The sequence below is a fragment of the Cyprinodon variegatus genome, unplaced genomic scaffold, assembly GCF_000732505.1.
Source record: "Cyprinodon variegatus isolate N-32 unplaced genomic scaffold, C_variegatus-1.0 Scaffold66, whole genome shotgun sequence".
Lineage (NCBI taxonomy): Eukaryota > Metazoa > Chordata > Actinopteri > Cyprinodontiformes > Cyprinodontidae > Cyprinodon > Cyprinodon variegatus.
The window spans coordinates 1,126,304-1,148,309 of NW_015150519.1; the positions used below are offsets into that span (position 1 = coordinate 1,126,304).

Below are 22,006 nucleotides of genomic sequence, written 5' to 3' on the forward strand. Positions count from 1 at the left end.
TAAACCTGAGTTTTAATGGTGACAAAGCCATTCTCAAGCACATATTAAACGTCTGCTGTGTCTAAAAGTAGCTAGCAGCAGCAACCCAGACTGGCAGCAGCTCATTGGCTAATTTGTATTACATGCAGCCTGGTGCCGGCCGATCCGGAGGCCTTTACCGTATTAACAGAAGTGACGCAACTCACGTTTAGACACTGCCAGATCCACCCTTTTTTGGTAATAGTTTGAATAAACAGAGATAAAAAGGTTCTTTATTATTATATTATTATTATTAATTACATGCAGTAATTTATAAATGTTTTAAATCAGGTTGAATCCGGACCCTGGTCCGCTAATCCGTGACCTCTGCTCTATAATATACCCGAAGTTCTGAATCTGACCCACTAGAATTTGTGCAAAATTCTACTCCCTAAAGCTCAGAAATCTTCATTACCTTGAACTTTCAGAATTACAAATATTATATAGTAATAATCATTAATTTATGAGTATTCTGTTAACTTGGATTGATTAGAAGTGTGGCATGCATTTATGTTTGCTTTGCTCTTGAGTCATTAATTTGAAGACCCACTTCAGTTCCAGGTACAAGAGAGTCCAAGTGTTTGGCCCCATGTTTCCGGTGGCGCAGTCATTTGCTCGCATGACCCATATATGGAGTCCATAGTCCTCGATGTGGCCAACCCAGGTTCGAATCTGACCTGTAGTCCGTTGCCACATATCTCTCCCCCCTCTCTTGTACCCCTCATCATCAGCCCCCCAAAATAAGCCGCTAGCGCTGTATTAACCTGAATAAAATAAGATTTCATAGAGCTCTGTTTGAGCGTTTCAACCTCCAATGGAAAATTTATTTTTAAAAGTTTCCTTTTCTGTGATTGGGTCCTGCAACATGATTCTCTCACCACCTTGTGTTAATAGGTTTAGAGTTACTTGTCATGTTTCTCTGCCACGCCCAACCAAATGATGATATCGGACTGCATTGTTTCCAGGTTTACCACATCCAATGCATCGCTTTTGCAACCTGCAAATTTTTCTATACATTTCTACCCCATAAAGGTCAGAGTTGTTCATAGCACAGTTGATCTGTGCTGTGTACAGATTCTCTCACCTGAGCGGTTGCTCACCACAGCTCCTCCAGTGTTTGCATGGACCTCCAGGCTACTTGTTTGACTAATGTTCGCCACTACTTTCAATGTTTTGGTGAAAGACATTTAGTGGTTGTGATATGACAAAAAGTTCAAAAGGTATAAATGTTTTAAGGAGCTGGAGGCATTTCATGAGAGCACAGATTTTGACATACTGCTTTTTTTTTTCTCAGAAGAAAGATTTAATTTCTTTAATTACTGGATTTCTGACTGCATGTGTGCTGAATGACTGATGTTTTTCCACTCATTTTTTGTTTCTCATGTAAGGATATGAAATGTCAAGTAGTGGCTCCTATTTGCTAAACAGGTCTCAGCATTAAACAACCTTTAGAATGCAGATGTAGAGCTAAAAAAGCGGTAGTTGCAAGCATTACTCTCTGATAACATGTTTGCCCATACTGTTAACTTATTTATGCACAAAATAAATCCCACCCTGCTTTAGACATAATTCATTGGGAAAGGGCAGATGGATTAGAATCTGATTTCACTCCCCCATCAGAGACTTTTGTAACAGACACTCTCTATCGAGATTTGTAACGGTAGATCTAAAAACATTTTTGTTTCTCATTAAAAATGGTAGCAGCAAATGTTACCTTTGATACTTTACAATTTTTACACACGTTTTCTAGGGTTCTCTGCTGTTAAATTTAGATGGGATATCATCTTTGATCTTAGCCTATATTCCTACCTTTGACAGCTACTTTCAAACAGGCCACACAGCCAACCAGACAGGCGTCTGTGTGTCGCTGTGTCTATTTGACGTGGATGATCTCTGATCCTGATTGGGACATACATGTGCTCTGTCTCCGACTCTCATATTTAACCTCAAAACAAAATTACTTCAAAAGTACTTAGTTTGTAATGTAAAATTAAATTGTGTGTGAACAGTGTTTGTTCCAGAATAAAATATGAGGCAAGTACCGGTGAATGTGACCTTCGCCTCTTAGTTCTGATAATGCACTCACAATTAATTGAAAGAGGGAAGCTTTGAGCTATGAATTGTTATTGCTGATATTAAATTTAATTGGATTTGATGCTGAGGTCAGTGATGATAATTTGCATGGAGAATGAACCAAATTCATTTTAGAAAAATGCTTTATGAAGTCCTATATGTGTTTGTATGAAGGTGCATTTCCCTAAGTAGATGGTTGACTGATGTCTGCCATAGTCATACTGGCTGAAATACTTCTCTGTAAGAGGGAACAATTTTACGCCCTGCAGGCTTTTTCTTACCTTTGTGCTTCCTTAGCAACAGGAGTGTGCTTGTGGTATGAGAGGGCATAGTTGGCTGCTGCTTTGGCCTGGCTCACATTTTTATTAAAAAAAGCAAATCCTTTTTCAATCAAGTATTGTATACCACATTTACTTTGTGCATTTTCTTTATCCGCACTTCACCTTAGATACGTATCATTAGCATCAACAACAAAAAAGAACACATGGGAAAGGTCCTTAGTTTGAGGATTTTCAGATACAAAGATTTCCTTTTGTCATTATTTATTTCAACAAAGATCTGTGCCAAACTGCAGAAATTGAGAAGAGCTCAAAAGCCAGTTTTACCTGTTCCAAACAAATCAGCAGCCCTTTTTTAACCAAATTATTTTGATCCAATAAATGTCATTAGCTGATCATTAGTGTCTCAAAGCGCCTCAAATAAACAAGCTCGAGCAGTTTACTGGTTGGCAACAGTCGGGGGATTTGTTAAAGCAATGCCTGGAAGGAAAAGACATCAGCAATGATCATTAAAAAAAAAGAACAACAGTTGCTGCTAAATGATACGGATCATCACAGTGTACTCACAAAACAGGCAGCAAACATTTAAATAATTTGGCAGCAGGAATCATCTTCCCTCTGAAGCTATTTTAACTGTATAACATGGAATTCAGAACCAAGGCCCACAGAGAAGGTAAAACGAGAAGAAAAATGTTTGACAGACTCTTTCAACTGCCAGTCATGTCTAGTGTTCGTCAATGGATGTTTCTAGTTTGGGTTTCACATTCACAGGGCAGGAACCTTGTTCATTTAGGCATCTGACGTACTGAGCACCAGAGTGGAAAAAAAAGGTGGATAAGTGGATGTTTGGTGGTAAATGATGTGCTGTGAGTATTTGATAAACTGCTTTTTAAATTTAAACCACAACCATCTTGTGGATTTAGTAAAAATGGCCTCCCAGAAAAATCCAGTCGTATGGAAGAAAGTTTGTTGTTGTAGACAGAGGTCAGACGTCATTAACATGGAGTTCTGATAGTAGCTTAAGTAACCGCTTCTTATAATCGAAATATTGAAAAAAAACCTTCTCTGATCCGCTACAGAAAATCCCACTGGGAGACACTTTTGTTAACTAAAAAACAGGAAACTTTTTAGCTACTGTTTAGGCTTTCAACTCAACTGAACAACCAAATGAAGGATCAGAATCAGATATAAATAGAAATAAAAGCATTAATTAATTTTGCCTTGAAAGGCCTGGCTGGTGGGGAAGAGGGACCCAAAATGGAGGCAAGCAGAGTGTAACAGCAGGGATGTGGTTGAGATTCATTTATTAAATTACCAATTTTTAAAAGTATTTAGAAAATTGATTGCCATGTTGGATTTTGTTAGACAAACTGATTGTTTAAACACTACAGTCTACATGTGTAGTTTTTATTAACCATATTTGTCCCCTTATGGACCTTTTCTGATGACTTTTTCCTGCGGTATAATGCTGCTCTTAGTTCATAGCTTTGAATCACATTAAACACTCTTGGTTTCTCATTGAATACAAATTTTATCACTGGATTTACAGCTGAATACTATGGACCAACTCTTTGATGTTATTATGTCATTCTTCACCCAATATATATGTTTTTAGAAGTTTTCCTTTAACCTTATTAAATCTGTGCCTGGATTAATAAAGGCAGCTCGGCAGGTACAAGCTTCAACTTGATAGTGTGCCTAATATTGTGGCCAATGGGTGTATACAACCGGAATATTAGGAGGAGCTAAAGGTAGTAAATATAAATAAACATGTTCTATTTTACTGCTTTAACAGGGGCAGATAATATGAGCTTCATTTGCAGCCTCGGGACACGATGTACCTTGTTGTCATTAAACTGACCTTGGATTTGTCTGGATCCCAAATTATTTTGGAGTCTAGAGACAGTGAAGCCATCTGTCTGACAGCTGAAGCCTGGGATAAAATGGGTCAATAGTCCAATGATCCCAGCACACCATGAAATATTGTTTAATGAAAGATGTTTAAAAAGAGTCAAGATCATCCAGAGGACTTTTCATGCTAGAGACAGATAGACAAACTGCTGGGACTTTGTCTGCATAGTTTTTTTTACTGTCATTATCTGCTCATTTGTTTATTTTTTTTTGTTTGTTTTTTTTCACTAGTGTTTGTGGTTCTGGTGGATCAGGTACATTTTTTTTTTATTTCAACACACAAGCAAACCGTTTTACATTAAAATACAAAAAGCAGTAACTTAATTTAATCAAATAGCATAAACTGTATTGCTGATTTTTGACTTAAAACATAACTATTAGACGCCATCCATTCAAAACATGGTCCTCAAAACTAGCCAGGCCAGGTGTAAATATTACTATTCTTCATTTTTATTACCTGTGCAAAATATTATAAACTACATCAAAAAGAGGAATTTTAACCTTTTAGCAAAACAGACTCTTGCAGCTTTGTCAGAACTGCAGCATAGGAATGAGCAATGTTTCATTTTCTACTGAGCCACCAGAGATGTGTTTGATCTTGAACCCTGATAAAACTGGCAGGGCAAACTGTTAGCACATGTTAAAAGACATGTTTGACTAAAACTTGAAGCTTAAGTATATACGATTCTAATCTCAACTTTTTGATCCAATATCAAAGGGATAAAAATTGAAAATCTCATGGAGCCATAGAGTCATGATCTCCCTGGTGGCTGCAGATGCCAGAAACCTCAGCTGAGAATCATACTTTAAATCAACTAAAAGATTTTCTTTAGTGTTCATAAGGATCAGTAAAAATTCCTTCAGCAAAAGCTGAAAAAGAAAAAAAATTGAACTAAAGGGCAGCTACTTTTCACATTCAGAAACTACTATCTTTTTAAAAAGTGCAAAACAAAAACAAACAAATCATTTTTTTGTGTTAGACTTTTAATTGTTTTTCAAAGTAGATAATTTTTCTCATACAAAAATGACCTTTGCAGCATCATTGTGCCTAAAACTAGATGCACTACAATACAGATGATGCACCATCTGGAGTTGCACTACTGTGTTAGTAAAAGCAGAAATTTAATTGCTTTGTTTACAAACAAAAGCTTTTAACAGAATTAGTTATAAAGATTGCAGCCGCTTCATGTAAAAATGAAAAATTGTTACGCCCAATGAAACAGAACAAAACTGAATATAGCTTATAAGAAACATGCTTTTTCATTAACTATTAAAGGCAAACTGTTATTTAAAAGATATTATTCTACAATAAGTGCCGATAACCAGGAAAGCTTTTTTTTTTTTTTTTTTATAAATGTAGAACATTTTAAATAGATTATCTCAGACCCTTCAACTCTAAACAGCCTCCTGTGCATAATCAAAACGGCTTAACTGCTCTAGAAGAAGTAAATTATAACATTTGGTTTCCAAGTTTGAATAAAATGACAGCTGACAGGGATAATAACATAAATTATTAAGTAAAGCTTTTCATCTTTGCATTTTACATTTTAACATGCTAAAAGGATGCATTAGCCATAGAATCTAACGTTAAACCAGACAGGAAAAGGGTGAGCTGAATAAAAGCGTCTCACCACTCCAACACAATGTCCTGCTGTGGTCGTTCCTAATGCAGCAAGAAAGAAAGAAAGAAAGAAAGAAAGAAAGAAAGAAAGAAAGAAAGAAAGAAAGAAAGAAAGAAAGAAAGAAAGAAAGAAAGAAAGAAATGATTTATTAACTTAAGAATTTCATGTATAAATAACTATATAAATGGTTAAATAATATATGATATAAATATATAATAATACAAATAAATAAACTAGATCATTTTACCTTAAAATGTTTTTACCATTAATAAATATTTAGATTGAAAATTACACTAATTAATTTCTATTATGAATAAGCATTTCTTATTTTTCAGATAATTATATCATTGGACTTCCTATGTAGAAATTGTTATGCAGCTGTATAATCTCTCCCCCTGATTTAGTTAATAATGGCAACCATTCGTGCACTATGATATTTTGGAAATTCCAGTAAAGACACCACAACATTTCGCACATTTAACCCAGTATGTTGAAATCCCAGCAACTATCAGCAAACTCAGCAACTCTGCTGCTCCTCTTGATTTAGAAAGTGCCATTATTTTTTTTTTTAGGCTGCTGACGGTAAAAAAATCAGTGATTGGATGAGGAGGAAGATAATATGTTATGCATGTTTCATGGACTCAGGTGTTAATGACCATTTTATGTCTGTTTTAAGGGGAAAATAACACATATTGGATTGGTTGGTGTAGAGGATGATGGGTGTGTAGGGTACATGAAACAGGGACAGACGGGGGCAATGCCCTCGGTCAGGAGGGAAAAGACGGAGTGGCGCCTGCTGAGGTGAATCTGTCCGTCATTCTGGTGCCTGGGTTTGTTTGGCCAGCAGATTGCTGATGATAGCCTGATCAGAGAAGCGTACAATTTTGTAAAAAAATAATTCCCTCTGATCTTATATTTCTGGTGCTTTTTTTTTATATTTCAGTTTTTTCCACACTCAAAGAACAATGGATTTATATTTTGGTTTGTCTCTCTCTATAGCTGAAAAGTCTCAACATGACATCACGTGAGGTGAGTCACGCCCTGTGAGTCATGGCACACAGATTTTTTTTTTTTTTTTTCATGAATGAACATCACGTTCAGTTTCAACAGTGAAGAAAAAAAAACATCTCTGTTGCACAGAAACAATCTAAATCTCTGACAGTGGCGACAACATGTTGACTCTGCCTGAATGCTACAAAATGATGGACAGATTCCAAAAGACATGGAGCCATTGCTGTTTGGATTTATTGACACTGACGTCGTGGTCACCCAAAGCAAGCACATGGGCCTGCAGGGTTATCAGCGAACGAGACAGGCTGGCGCAGAGGTCCTGCAACATGCGGTTTCATAATTGAGTTGGTGGAAGAAGTTAAAAAAAATACTTTGAGGGTTTAATAAGAATTTAAATGGTCTCTGATTTTTATCAGTAAACACAGTTCCTGTTTATCACTTGCCATTTTTATTTTGTATAATTAGATTTTTTGCCGAATTGATTCAGCATTAATTCATAACCGAAGGTTGTTTTAGATGATTTTCTTTAGACTGAAAGGTTAATTAATCTCAAGTCTTTTTGTCTCTCCCTTACAAAATGAATATAATAAATTCAAAATTACACATTTTTACTGAAACTTGTAGCAGTCAGTGTAATTATCAAGATATTTGCTTAATAAACAGGCTCTCTTTGGAGGATAATCATTGTTATTACTTCCAGGGCTGCAACTAATGTATAGTTTGTCAATATTTTCCCCAATAACTCAGTTAAAGTTTTCATCTATCTCTGCTTTCTATCCCCTCTGATCACAGCTCCAGTACTGTATATATTTTACTGCCACACCCTTAATATCATATGTATTATTGAAACAAATTTAAACTGTAATGTTTGAGAAGGCAAACTTTACTTATGTGCTCTGGTTCACAATCTAAATTAAGAATGTGTGCTCAGATCTGGGCTGAATTATTCGTCACTTACTACAGATTTAATTTCAAGTACCGGTAGTTTGCAAAGTTTCTGACAACCTTAGTTCATGTCAGGCAACTACAATAAGCAGGAAAAAAGCTTGCAAAATGTATTTTTTAACAAATATTTTTTTAGCTCATTATTCTTAAGAGTTAGGTCTAACTCTTAAGGATAATGGTAAGATTCTTAAACAGAGTCTTTAATTGTTGTGAATGCACACTCCAGATTTGTTAGATGAAATGGACAAATAACTCAAAAGTATACTTTTACATATTTTTCAGGTGCAGTTTTGCAGTTTTCACATCCTGTAGAGTGAACTGATTTGGGATTCAGTCAGGCTCTGTACTAGAGCCTGGGTTAAAGCAATGGTTGGTATTGAATAATTCAGTGCAGGTTTGGCTGATTCTAACATACCAATATTTGCTGGTGCAGAGTTGTCAAAATCTAAGTGATGAATGAGATGACAACTCCTTTTTCATCCTACTGACTGATTTAGTGCCTTTTCTACCTGTCATCAACCAATATGAAATCCTAATAGCTTAGCAACAGTTAATATTATTGTGTTGTTTAAAAATACAGAAAAAGAGCTGTATATATGACTGAGCTAGTTGGTAATATAGATCTATTTATTTAAAAATATAAACTGCATAGCTGAAGCTCATTGATTTTTTTGGATTTTAGCACATTTCAGCATGCCATGCCGAATGTGGGTTCAGCTCAGTTTTTCTAAAGCCTGAACATGTGTCCAGTGCCATTTGAATTACTAAAATGTGCGCATTTAGAGTTTGCATTGGGCTCTGCAGTGCTTAGTTTTCGGGTGCTCATGCATTACAGTTGTGCTGCCACTGAAGCAGAGCTCTGCTTTGCACGGCCTACTTTTAGCTTACTGACAGATATAAGTGGTGACAGACAATGGAGACCACCCTGACCCCACAGCTCGAGGACCAGTAAACATTTTATGGTTTAAATCATATCCAAGCAATGTCTAAAATGTCAAACTTGGCTAAGATTGTGATAGCTGGTCTAAAAGGGAACATTCTTTTGATGTACGTCTCTGATCTTTAGACATTCACAAGCAGTTTAAGTGTGTACAGGTTTTTACAAAGATAGGAAATCTCTGAATGATTGAATTGTGTGACATTAACTGTTATGATTGCTGAATCAAATGGCCAAAGACCTGCGAAGACACAGCAAATGTAAGTGTTCCTGACATGTCTGTGTCTTCCATCCCATAATTAATTTTTTCGCTGCTGAACTGAAGAGATCCTTTAGTGCAAAACCGCTGCATCACAGGACCCTTCCTTCCAACTGCTGTTAGACTCTCTAACCATCTTTGCTAATATAACCTCAATAAGCATTTTAATATCCATGCCATTATATGCTAAGATTTTGTCTGCCCAGTAAATGTACAAATCCATGCTGATAAAATCGCAGTTGTTGTATTTTTTTTTTTTTGCGAAAGGTTGGTAGTTCTAATTTTTCCAAGCATGGTCAGAGATGCACAAGTTGTGGGACTCACCTGGTTGTGTTGCATTTATTTTAAGCTTGCCATTTTGGTAACTACACAGTATTTATTTTTGCGATGTGGGTGTTTTTCCATCACTGTATAGACTATTCTATTTTTTGTTTCCTTTCGTTTTGGTAATTTCTTTGCTTTGCCATTTATATCTGAATTCATTATTTGAATAGAATATTTCTGTTCATGCTCTCTCTATTCATCCACAGCATTTAAGTAATTGAATATGTGTTTATATTTCTTTATTTTACAAATTTGTAACTGTGAAATAAAAAATACGATACTTCGCAGATATGACTACAAAATAAAATAAGAGGTTTAGGTTAGTGCATTCTTGCTTTATTACGGGCTTTGTTGTGGTCCTGCTGAAGTCATAATTAAAAGTGAAGGACAAATCATTGGATCCCTAACTTTGAAATCAGGTGCATTGCTCTATTATAAAGCAAACCATTGATGTACGTAATTATGTGAAATATACTGACAATAACATTTTGCATTCTCCACAGTAAAATACCTGCAACTACCTGCAAATACCTGGAACTTTGTATTTCTTTGCTGCTTCAAAAGAATATACCTAATTGTATTACTTTTCACATCTCTAACTAATACATAATAAAACACATTGACTCTCATATAGAGTTTTTTTTTTTAATCCTGACCACCAGTCGCTGCTCTCAAAGGGATTTAATTTGGTTCAACTGCAGGTTCCCACACATTATGCAAAAACAGAACATGTTGAAAATCTGGGCTAATTAGTCCATTTGAGAGGTTGTAATTACATCCTTTAGACTGAGCTATGGATATTCCAAAGTGGCTGGTTCTCTGTCACGAATGATATCCTGGTTGAAATGAGTGCAGGTCAGTCATCCATGCAATAGACTGACCTGTGCAGTGTCAGCCTTTGCTGGGAAATCTCCAGTGCTCCTGTCAGACCTGCTTTATCAATGGTCTCTTTTAGAGAATGCATATTGCCCATGAATGTGTATTACAGTAACAAATGATTGGCTTGTTCAAGTGCGGAATTATCTGCTCTCTCTGAGGAAAATGGTGTCATTTGAAAGACAGATATTTAAAAAAAGAGAGAGCTCAGAGGAAAATCCCGGCAGTATTGCAGAAGTGCAAAAAGATGAAGAGAGATTAGAAGGCCAAAACTTCCCCAATGGAGTTAGGTAACAGCTGCCAGGAATGGGCAGGGCCTCCAGTAGAGATGAGGCAACACTAGGCCCATGAGTGTATAAATACCTATGCTCTCTGCATATTCAAGCACCAGATGCCAGAAGAGCTGAAAGGATCAACTAAAGATCTGAAGAAACCACTTGAGAATCTGCATACATCTCTGAAGCTGAAGAAGAAATTCAGGACACGGTGGTGCTTTGTGTTGGCCTAACACCCATGTGAAGGAAGACCCATCAGCTCTAATCTTTAAAGGATTTATAACAAAAAAACAAACCAAAATGAAGGCATTCAGCATTGCAGTTGCAGTGACACTCGTGCTAGCCTTTATTTGCATCTTGGAAAGCTCTGCCATCCCGTTCACTGGGGTAAGAATCTGACTTAAACCCACCTCAGTTACTTATAAGCTCTAAATGTTTTGTCAGGAAGGATAGATGTGACTTCTAAATGTGCATATTTTATCAACAGGTTGGAGAGCTGGAGGAGGCAGGGGGCAATGACACTCCAGTTGAGGCACATCAAGAGATGTCAATGGAATCGTGGATGGTATGTTCAATTGGCTGAATGAATTAAACCAATTACCATGAGCAAATTAAAATTTAAGTGGATGCTGTTTTCCCCACGGAGCTGCCTTGTCTGTCCTCAAACACAGATAGCGAACGAAGTGTTGTTGATAACAGTTTTGTTCACGTCCCTTGTCTTCCACACAGATGCCAAAACATGTCAGGGAAAAGCGCCAGAGTCACCTTTCCTTATGTCGCTACTGCTGCAAATGCTGCAAGAACAAAGGCTGCGGTTTCTGCTGCAGGTTCTGAGGGTCACCTGCAATGCGAACCAACTTCTAATTTATTGTTTTATCTTTCTTTACCTTTCCTTCCGCTGCATTTATGAAAATATATTTTGACAACCAAAATGATTAATGGAGCAACATCAAGTGAAGAATCTATTTTATTTATTTTGTATACTTTATCTTTTTTAAGAATGTTGCACATATGGGATTTTTTTTCTTTACTGTAAAATTATTGTTTCATGTTGAATAAATAATCTTAACCATGGACCAAAGAGTATAGTGTCATTTATTTAAAATAATGCAACAAAAATTGTGAAAGAGCTTAGAAAATAGTTAGTGAACTTTAAATACAAAATGTTGTAAAATATCTGTGAAAATGAAAAAAATGTGTATTGCAGGCGATTTGTACATCTTCATTTGTAAAATTATGTTTTTGCATATATGACCCTTTCCACCAAATACTACAAAAATTATATCTCTTAATAAGAATCTGTTGTCAGACACTGGATATGACATTTTCTGATAAAACCTCTCAAAAGATGGTTTTAAAACTATCTTTCAAGAGAGCCTTTGCTCTGGTGGTCTTTGTGAAGCTGCAAAGACATTAATCTAGGGATTTTCTTGCAAGCTCTTATCTGATATCAGACCCATGCATACCTTGAGGTTTCAACGTCTTTCAATTTCAACTTTACACGTACTGCTGTAACCTCTTTGATCTGTACTTAAGCCCTCTTTTGTCACATATCTGGATTTTCAGTTTCTTTATTGATGTGATGGATAGTAGGTATATCCTGAAAAAGGCGAGACCCTTCCCTTCCTTTACAGACTGCATGACTCTCTAATATATTTTAAGTCATTTGGATTTGCCTTTTTTTTTTTCGCAGTCCTTTTATTTTTGGATAAAAGTAAATATACTGTTGCTTTTTGTCAGAAATTAGTTTAAAATTTCAATGGACTGTCTCATTGGAGTTCCATAAAAAGAAAAAGTACTAAAGAGACAGTTTTTTTTAATTATTACGGTTGATTTTAACGTGCTGACCCAACTAGCTTTACAAGTTTGTTTTTAATAAATCTGATTTAAATAACAACAGCTTTAATAAATAAATAATTAATAATTATGATTTACAACAAAAAAAAAGGAATAATAACAGTTTGCTTTAAAAGGGCTAACTATATGTGACCTCAGTTTGCTTAACTTTAAACCAAACTCTGGCCAGTATGCTTACCACTTGCTTCAGAAACACGTGTGGTTGATATTTTCAAAAGTGAAATTGGGTCAGGAATGTACAACTACTGAGAGTGAGCTTTCCCGGTCAGTGGGTCACTGTTTACCTCTGATGAGAATTTATAAAGAAAGTTCACACAAAAAACAAAGAAACCGCAATAAAATTTTTTTTTTTTTTTTTCATGTACAGATTTTCAAAATCTTCTCTTATGGGCAGAGGTCTTCAACAGGGGGTTCAGGACCCCTAGTGGGTCCACAGAGGTGCTGCATGGGGGTCGTTTAAGTTTTGGTTGATTAGACTTTTTTTTTTTATATTCCCCCCTGCAATTTTTTCCACTAACTGAAATGTCTTTAAATACACATTAACATTAATTCAACACACTGTAGTAAACAGATAAATGGAGGCAGAAGATGTTTTTCAGTAATCAATGCACACATTCAGCGACACACAGGAGCTCTTTTAAGCTGGGCACCGTTTCATTCACAGCACCTGTTCCATCAACGAGGAATCAGAAATACTTTAAAAATCCCAGGGCAAAATTACTTTCATTACATTACTCCATATGTAATAGGGTGACTATAGGACCAATTTGATATAACACAATTTCATACTATGTATAAAATTAAGGGGGTCCCCGCTCCATCTCGCCATTAGTTTGCGGGTCCTTGGCCTGGAAAATGTTGAAGACCCCTGCCTCAGAGCATTGTTTGACATACATTTTCCCTGTGCATAATATTATAGCTTTGATTTCAAAAAAGGTTTAATATTAGTACGTTATAAAAAATAAAAGAATATAAAATTATGATGAATGATTTAAATTAGGGCTGTATCTGAAAGCATCACCAAACATGACTAATGTTTAACATTTCTGGACAAAATCATCTTTACTTGGAGTTTTTCACTCACAGCCATTTTTAAGAGTTAACACAGAGGTCTGTTTATCACTGAGCTGCACCACATCTTCTGTCCGAATTAATGCAAGAGGGAGTGTAGGTTTCAGCTAGTGTTTTTGTGAAAACAGCAGCCTTTGATCCTTCAGGAAATACGGGTTATTCATGCTGATTAGAATTTAAACTGTCTGAAAGTTTTCTACTTTATCTCTGTCCATTTGAAATGAACAGAAGCCCAGAGAAAGCAGCCGCTCATCAAGTTCTACGCTTTGCACTACATCAGCTTGCAATGCTGGACAGAGATGTGAGATTGTGTTCAATAATAAAGAGTTTTTAAAAGTGCTTGACCAATGAATTCTGTCTGATCTTATTTTATTAACTATAGATCACAGCCTCTCATCACTTATCGTTCCATTTGAAAAAAAAAAAAAAGAGCATATATGCTCTGCATCATATGGGGAACTTCTTATCTCTTAAATTTTGAAGGAATAGTTCTTAATTGTCAATTTCTCCAATAGTAAGTTTTGAAAAGCTCAACCTCAGTCATCTTATTTTTATGCCAAATTATGTAACAGATCAGTCAACAGTTTCCTTATCATTTTTTAAAATATTAATATAGGATATAATTTGTTTGTTGACATGTGAAATAAAAATATGACCTGCAAGATGTGCATTAAGTTGATGTAGAATGCCTACAAATGTTCATACACCTTCAAGTTTATTGTTTTTCACACAGTTTTAAGGTGAGATACTGGTTTACACATTTTTTTTTTTACAAATAAGCTGCATTTATACTGAGTATAAACATTGTTGTGCTCTTTACTAATTACATGACTTCTGAAAGCAGTTCCCTACCTTACGATACATCCAGGTGTAGCAAAGGGTATAAGTACATCGCACCTAAAGCTTTTGTAGATTACAGATTTTGAGATTTTAACTTATTTTGAAAACAATGTACATTTCTTTCAATCATGCACAATGTATAACAGAGTTGATAGATCAGCTGTCACTTTATTGACCACTTGCAAAATGGTTTCCCATGACGTGCTACGGCAGGGCTTGAAGGTCACATGTATTCAACAGTAGTTTCTGGCTTTGGCCTTTATGCAGCAAGATTTCCCCAGGCCCCCTCAATCTTTTCACACAATTATTCAACTGTAGATATTCTTTGCCCTTTTGCCTTGACTTCTTCTTTTTTTTTTTTACAAATCCAACCTAATCCTTTGGTGGAGGCATCTTTTTCAACCAGTGTTAACACCTGTGCTGAAAAATATTGTTTTGTTGTACAGCCTTCCAGAAAGTTGCACTTATACATCTTATCTACTGTTTTGCTTGCCTCTTGTTTTTTTCTTTTGTATAAAATCTAAGACCTGTCAACATTGCCCTATACAGGTTGCTTATTATCTCAATTTAGACAGGAAGTTAATCTCATATTTATCAACATTTGTAAAAATAGGTTTTCCTGTTTTTTTTCTTTATACATTAACACAAATATTAAAAGCAGATATTAGCTGTAGTTTCATAAACTTCAGACAAATCTGTTTTAAAAAGAGTGATGTAATTTTTGCAGGACCAAACTGTGGAGAGACAAGACTGTATTCACCTTTATAAAATAAAGTCAGAGAAAAAGTCCAATAATTCCAGAACCTCCCTGGGATATGCGTAAAGTACTTTAAAATGTAGAATTGGCATCAATAACATTTTAAGTACATGTTCCCATGAGTGATATATACTTTTATCAGTAACAATCCAATGTCACAAGCAATATGACTACACAGACACAAATGGATGATTTAGAAAATGTCCTTCACTTCTTCATGTTTAGAACCATGTTTTCAGTTGCTTACATTATGTGTGAGAGGACAATCTGTCAGGAGCTTCAGTCGTACAAGAAAAACAGCGATGAGTATATATGACTTTTTAAAACTGCAAGGTTTTATTTGTGCTTTTATTATGCATGGAATACAGTGTTACATCACAGTGGAAGTGTGTTTCCAACAGATGGGCTTATGCAGGTGTAAATGTATTCTGTAGTCTGTCTTAAATGACATTTTTTCATTTAGAGGGCTTAAAATCTTGTCTTATCAAATGTACCACAAACACAGTACTTTTTCTTTTGCTCGATACAACTTTGTTCTTCGGCAGTAGAGAATTAAATAAACCCTGGAAGTGTCCAATGCCGGTCAGAGTACATCCAATAAACTCTGCTGGCCTACTTAATGTAGCCCAGGATGAGTCTTTAATTTGTCCTAGACAGTCAATTGAGAAGGAGAAAAGAGCCATCAAAAGAAAATCAACATCACTGTGGGCAAACAGAACTTCAATAAGAATTTTTAATGACCCATCAAGAACGACTGCTAACGGCATTAGAGACACAATGGTGCCTGCGTTGTCTCATCTTTGTTTAGCATTTTCACCTCAGGCAAGTTTGTTTATTGGATTTTATTTAAATTAAAGTTAACTCGCTGAGTTTGATAATCTATGTGTGGATTCATGTGCTCAGGAGGAAGATGTGAAGAATGTTTTCCTACTCCAAGAAAACACCATGGTTACATTTCAGAAGAAGTTTAATTCAGGTGTGATGGCAACAAACATGCTGACATGAATACATAGTTCACAGAGTAAGTAAATAATACCTGCTGATGTAGATCAAAAAGTGTTCCTTTAAGAGCATTTGAAGCCTAATAAAGACCTGCTTTGGAGGTACAGTAGGTGGTCAACCACAAAGACAGTCAAGAGTCAACTGAAATTAACTGAAGCCCCCTAGTGGAAAGGTAGGATAGTAACCAATACAGATAGCTTGTAAGGACGGATAATGATGTGGCAAGCAGTGTGTACCAGTCACAACCTCCAGTGTAAGAAAATAAAGGAAATTTGGTTGAAAACTGATTGTTCTACCCCAATCGTTGCTGAAGTTGTTCTGACTAAAGATGCTCGTGTAAATGATCATTTATCTGGGTCATGGCAACACCAAAAAAGGCTTAAACAGGAATAGAAACGAATACCAGGAATAGAAAACCAGCCTTTCATTCAGTTTCTTTCTGTTGTCTCACACAGAGCAATCTGTACTGTAGTTGCAATGCCAAGGTTTTTCAGTAGCAAGGAGCATGGATTCCCCTCAAGCACATTCCATGCCAGATTCAAATCTATGACCAACGCATTGTCCGACTTCGCCTGAATTTTTGGAGTCTTTTGTTGTGTGTGGGCAATGCAATAATTTTGGCTCCTTTAGCTGTAAACACTCTGCACCACATATAAATCTCCACAGATTTCATTCCCAAAGTCCTGCATTTAAGACTGGCACCAGGTGAAAACATTGTTTTACTTCAGTCTAACCTCTCTCCTCATCTGCATTCCCACATCAGAGGCAGTGAACACAATCTCTGAACGACAGGAATACTTTACTAAACCAGATTTTTGACCTTTGCTTATCGACCACATCAATAAGTAAAGGTCGACTAAAAACACTGAATCTAAGACAGAGGAAAAAAACAGAGAGAGATGCAAAAAATACATAATGCCATATGTACCAGGAGTTTCTGAGAAACTGAAAATATTTTTTCCTAGACAACATACCAGTGAAATTTAAGCCCAACAACACTCTCAAACAAAACAGGTTCATCCAAAAGATGGAACACCCAAGCCAAAACTGAGCGGTATTATGTGGTCCAGTGCAGGAAACCCTGTTCAGACTCCTATTGGAGAAACTAAACAACAAGTACACAAAGGCAAGGTGCAGCACCAGAGAGCCAAGAACTACGGGTAACATTCTACAGTACACCTGGACCTCATGAACACTCATTTGACATCCAAAATGTTCTGATTTTGGACAGAGAAGACAGATGGTTTAAAAGAGAGAGAAGGAAACATTCTTTTTAAAAAAAAAAAAAAAAAAAAAGAAAAAATATCACAGAAAAAAAAAAAAAAAAAAGAAAAAATATCACAGATTAAAGGGGAGGACTGTGTTTCAGCTTCCAACATTTACAATTCTGTCAGGGAACTAATTCCAGAGAAATTAAATAGCCTAACATGGCCCATACACGATAAGTAGTTAGAATTGAAAAATAATTGACAAAAACCCCTTCAGAGGTGTTGAAACGTTTTCAGAAAAACTGAACAAAAGTTTGGTTGGCTCCAATTTAAACCTGTTTTGTGCCTTTTAAAATATGTTTAATCTGAAAAAGGATTTAGCTATGAAGAAGTGAGGTTCTTGAGTTATATGTGCACTACAGGGTGATCTTTTTAACAGCAGATATTTCAAGCTGTCAAAACTAAGAAAGCTTAGATCCAACATAAGTCCATAATTTACCTACATATGTAAATATGTGTGCTGCTCAGTGGCACAGTGGGTAGCACTGCTGCCTTGCAGCAAGAAGGTTCTGAGTTTTATTCCCGGCCCAGGGTCTTTCTGCATGGAGTTTGCATGTTCTCCCTGAGCATGTGTGGGTTCTCTCTGGGTACTCCAGTTTCCTTCCAGGGTCCAAGAACATGACTGTTAGGTTAATTGGCTTCTCTAAATTGTCCTTAGGTGTGCGTGAATAGTTTGTCCTGTGTCTCTGTTTTGCCCTGCGATGGACTGGTGACCTGTCCAGGGTCTATATATATATACTCCCAATCGGTAAAATTATTAGACAGTATTGGATTCATTTGCTGCACTTAGACAGACACTCTTCTTTTAAGGCCAGGCTTAGGAGGGAATACATTTATATTGGGACACCAACGGTACATGTTTGTGTGAGAATATATTGTAATAATTCTAAAATTAATCTAATCAAGTTATTTGAATCACTATAGGTGTCATACATAGCCCAAATGAGAATTCTGGGAATCCTTCTCATTTAGCATATAAACAACAATCTTGTGGTTTCACTGTCTAGAGTTTCTTTCGTGAACCTAAAAGCCTGGAAAATGACAACTTTCAGTACAATGATCATCCAGTTCAGGATTTATTGTTTTGCAGAATGACTCAGAACTTTCTTCTCTCAGTGGCACATGAAATTCTACTGGAAATTATAAAAAAAAAGGATCTTGTGAAGGACTGTCAGATCAGTCCAAAGAATCTCAGTTTTTGTGAAAAGTTAGAGTTCAACAAGACAGCAATCAGAGGAATACTGCAAAGAACCATTTAGCTCTATAGTGATAATGCGAATCTTTGGATCCAAACCCATGGGAATATAACTGGAGTGACATGACAAGGGGCTGCCCCCCAGCCCTCTATCTATCTAATGTCTGCCAAGAAGAATGTCAGATATGTCAAATGAGAGAAACCTTGCCCAGATCCTCAGACTACTCCAGAGATAACAAAACAAAACAGAGGCTTCAGAAGATTTATATAAAAATAATATTTCAGTTTTCATCTCTTTTCTTCTCAATATGATGTTCGTGGTTACCTTGCAGTATTAGATTGCCTGTAAAAAAGTAAAAGTAGGACATTACCCTTTTTGCACAGCTGATTTGATCAAATGAACGGCATGTGAGTTTTCATCAAGTTGAGCCATCAGATTGGACAAAAGAAAACAGCTACTAAATGAGAAGACAATACAAAGATTACATGAATGAGAGGCCCCCCCTCATATGAAACATGCATAAAAACTCATGTGCAAGCTACAGCGTCAGAATTAAAAAAGGAGTGAATAAACCACCTAAATAAAAACACATTTATTTTGTTAAGATGAAGCCACAGTTATATTTTATTAAACATTAATTCATTAATTTAATGAATAAAATATAACAATAACATAGACCCACCACTTTAATTTTAATAACCTTTATAAACTTTTTTTTAAACGATGAACCTCTTCATACCTTGCAAAAACAGAAAGATTTGTGAACAAAATAAAAGTTTGTCCCATATTAAACATGCAGGCATTTTAGATAATGCAGGCCTAACAACAAATGTAGGCTACATGAGAGACACATAGACATACCATGCTAATGGGAGCAGTGGGCCTGATGGCTTCTACAGTTTGTCCAGTCTGGGCTTAATGTCTGTCAGAGCAAAACACATGTCATTCTCTCAACATTGAAAATTAGGGGTTTAAAGGGAGGATGTTAGTCTATTTATGTTTTTCTCCTCTCAAGATTAATATCACAAAGTGCTTCACTACATGGTTGGGTGACATGCCTAAGCAAAAATATATATATAACACAGGGAACGGTGTGAAAACAAAAAAACAAAAACATATTGATAATAGCAATCAGGGAGTCTATAAAGCTTAAACTCAGAGACTTAAAATAGGTGTATTGTTTATGGGTATCAGTCAAAAACTCTTGTCCTTTAGTTGCTAACCTGTTATGATGTGCAACCAACAGTCCTTGATCATTGGACCTCAAGAGCCTGCTTTGGACATAAGGATGCACATGTTATTTGAAGTAGACAGTTGTTTTTTTTCAACTCTCAGATAGTAAAAATTTGTAAAATTAGGTTCAGTAATTAAGAAATAATTTTAAATATATGAGTGATATGTATTAGGGGACGTACTGAACAAACTGTAGATTATCCAATTAGGTATTGCTGAGAAAAAAGAACAGTTAAGTACAAAAGTTACGGTGTAAGTCAATTATCTATAGATAAAAATGCAAAGAGTACAAGAGAAACATGACAAGGACAATGAACTCAGGCATAGTGTGGAATAGGGGTTAGAAAGATGCCATGATCTAAGAGGGCTGCAGGCACAAAGACAGACATTGGCAGACGGTTTTGCTACAATGCCAAGACAAAGCAATTCACAGAATCCAACCATCCACATACAACCACTACACTGGACTTGGCCCTTACATTCCACTATACCCCTAAAACATTCAAAAGCAAGGTGCAGCAACCAGCAATCCAAACCATTCACTCAGAGTCAAGCCACAGGACAATCAACTCTAAACAGATCAAAAATTCTACAGGGTGAATATCCCAAAAAAGATCAGGTTAGACTGTCCTCACAGCAATACAAAGATGCCACAAGACTAGCCACCACACCCCCATCACCAAGCTTCAATCAGTCAATTATTACTGAAGCTAATTTAGACATTTAATTGGAATTGTTGTGGTCCACCGCTACCCATCTTTTCTCTCAGGGGGGCTGTTTAATTTTCCTGCTTCTAATGGAGTACTCTACTTCACTGTAATCATTCAAACAGAGAAGAAAAACTAGCATATTTTCAATAATGAATGAGGATATGCATTGTTTGTTGAATATTATCATTCAATTTATAATCAACATAATATCTCAGATTTATATTTTGTCACATATATTGATTTGAGTAGACGTTTTTAGATTTGTTAAAGAAGATTAATCAGGGTATGAGATACGAAAACTACAAAAGATCCATAAAGAGCTGAAAATACCTGAACATCCTTCATTGTTGGAGGCATTTTCGAGATTATTTTTAAAAACAGCTGTTTTCAACTAGGTTTTGTAAGTTCATTGTCTCTCCCACCAAGGCAATCCTTTGATCAAAAAATCCTCGGAAAACAATCTGCCTCTCAATAATACAAATTGCTTCTAAGCTACGGTCAGAGTAGAGTTTGTCATTTTCAACATTTTTGTCTCACAATAGAATTTCGAGACTGCATGATTCAATGCTATTAAAACATACTTTTACAATTCCAGATTTACCTGTTTCTGCTTTTTCACGCACTTAAAGGTTTCAGACAGTAAAATCGTATTGGACAAAGATAACCTGAGCAAATGCAAAAGTCACCTGTCAGTTATTTTTCACCTTTAGAAAATAGAAACCCTAGATTCCAATAAACTTTTGCCAGTCTTGGCCCCAAAGACTGTCGGCATGTGTTTCCAAAAAATCGCTAATGCCTTTTTGACTTTTCTCTGCAAGGAATGTTTGTCCACTTTCTTTTCTGAGTTATTATAATATAGCCAAACCTCTGTGTTTTAAGGCATGTTTAAGGTCATGTCTCAACACCTCAATCATATCAAAATCTGACCAATATAACTGGACCTTATTCAGAGAGCAGAACCAGTGGTTCTACCAGTTTTCTGCATATTGAAAAGGCAAATAACCAAAGACCATCACACTACCAGTTGCATGTTTGACTGTGAATATGATGTCCTTTTTCTGAAAGGCTTTCAGCTTAATTTTTTTTTTCTATTTTACATGTCAAGCAGCAGGATAGCCTAGCAACAAAATGCAGGAATTGACTCAAGCCAGACTCAAGCCAAAGAATTGATAACTTCAGACTTGACTTGGTTTAATTGAAAGAGAGAGACATCTCGATTTTGACATGAATACTTGTGACTCATCTTCAATTTGATTGTCTTTACCTAACAAATAGAATCAGTACAACTAAAACATTTATCCTCCTCATCTGTTTCCTCATTCCATTAATGTTACTTTATGACTTTTTAATGACATGAAAAATTGAAACCATAGAATCTAAAATAACTTGTAAATGGACTGGATATTTGTCTATATAGGGTTAAAAGTTGTTCGTCACTTGGGAAGTTTGACTTGGTCCTACCACTGGCGGCTAGTTAGATTGAGCCAAAGAATATTAATCTGGAGTTAATAACAACACAACATTTTCATATCAGGCCAGGTTA

At 36.0% G+C, this 22,006-nt stretch overlaps 1 protein-coding gene across 1 annotated transcript; it reads left to right on the forward strand.

Moving 5' to 3' along the window:
- Positions 1-10,656: 10,656 nt before the first annotated feature.
- On the forward strand, positions 10,657-11,541 carry hamp (hepcidin antimicrobial peptide). The gene is made up of 3 exons (XM_015371872.1): positions 10,657-10,916; positions 11,017-11,094; positions 11,259-11,541. The coding sequence occupies exons 1-3, from the start codon at positions 10,830-10,832 to the stop codon at positions 11,361-11,363; spliced, it is 270 nt and encodes an 89-aa protein (XP_015227358.1). The 5' UTR covers positions 10,657-10,829; the 3' UTR covers positions 11,364-11,541.
- The last annotated feature ends 10,465 nt before the right edge of the window (positions 11,542-22,006 follow it).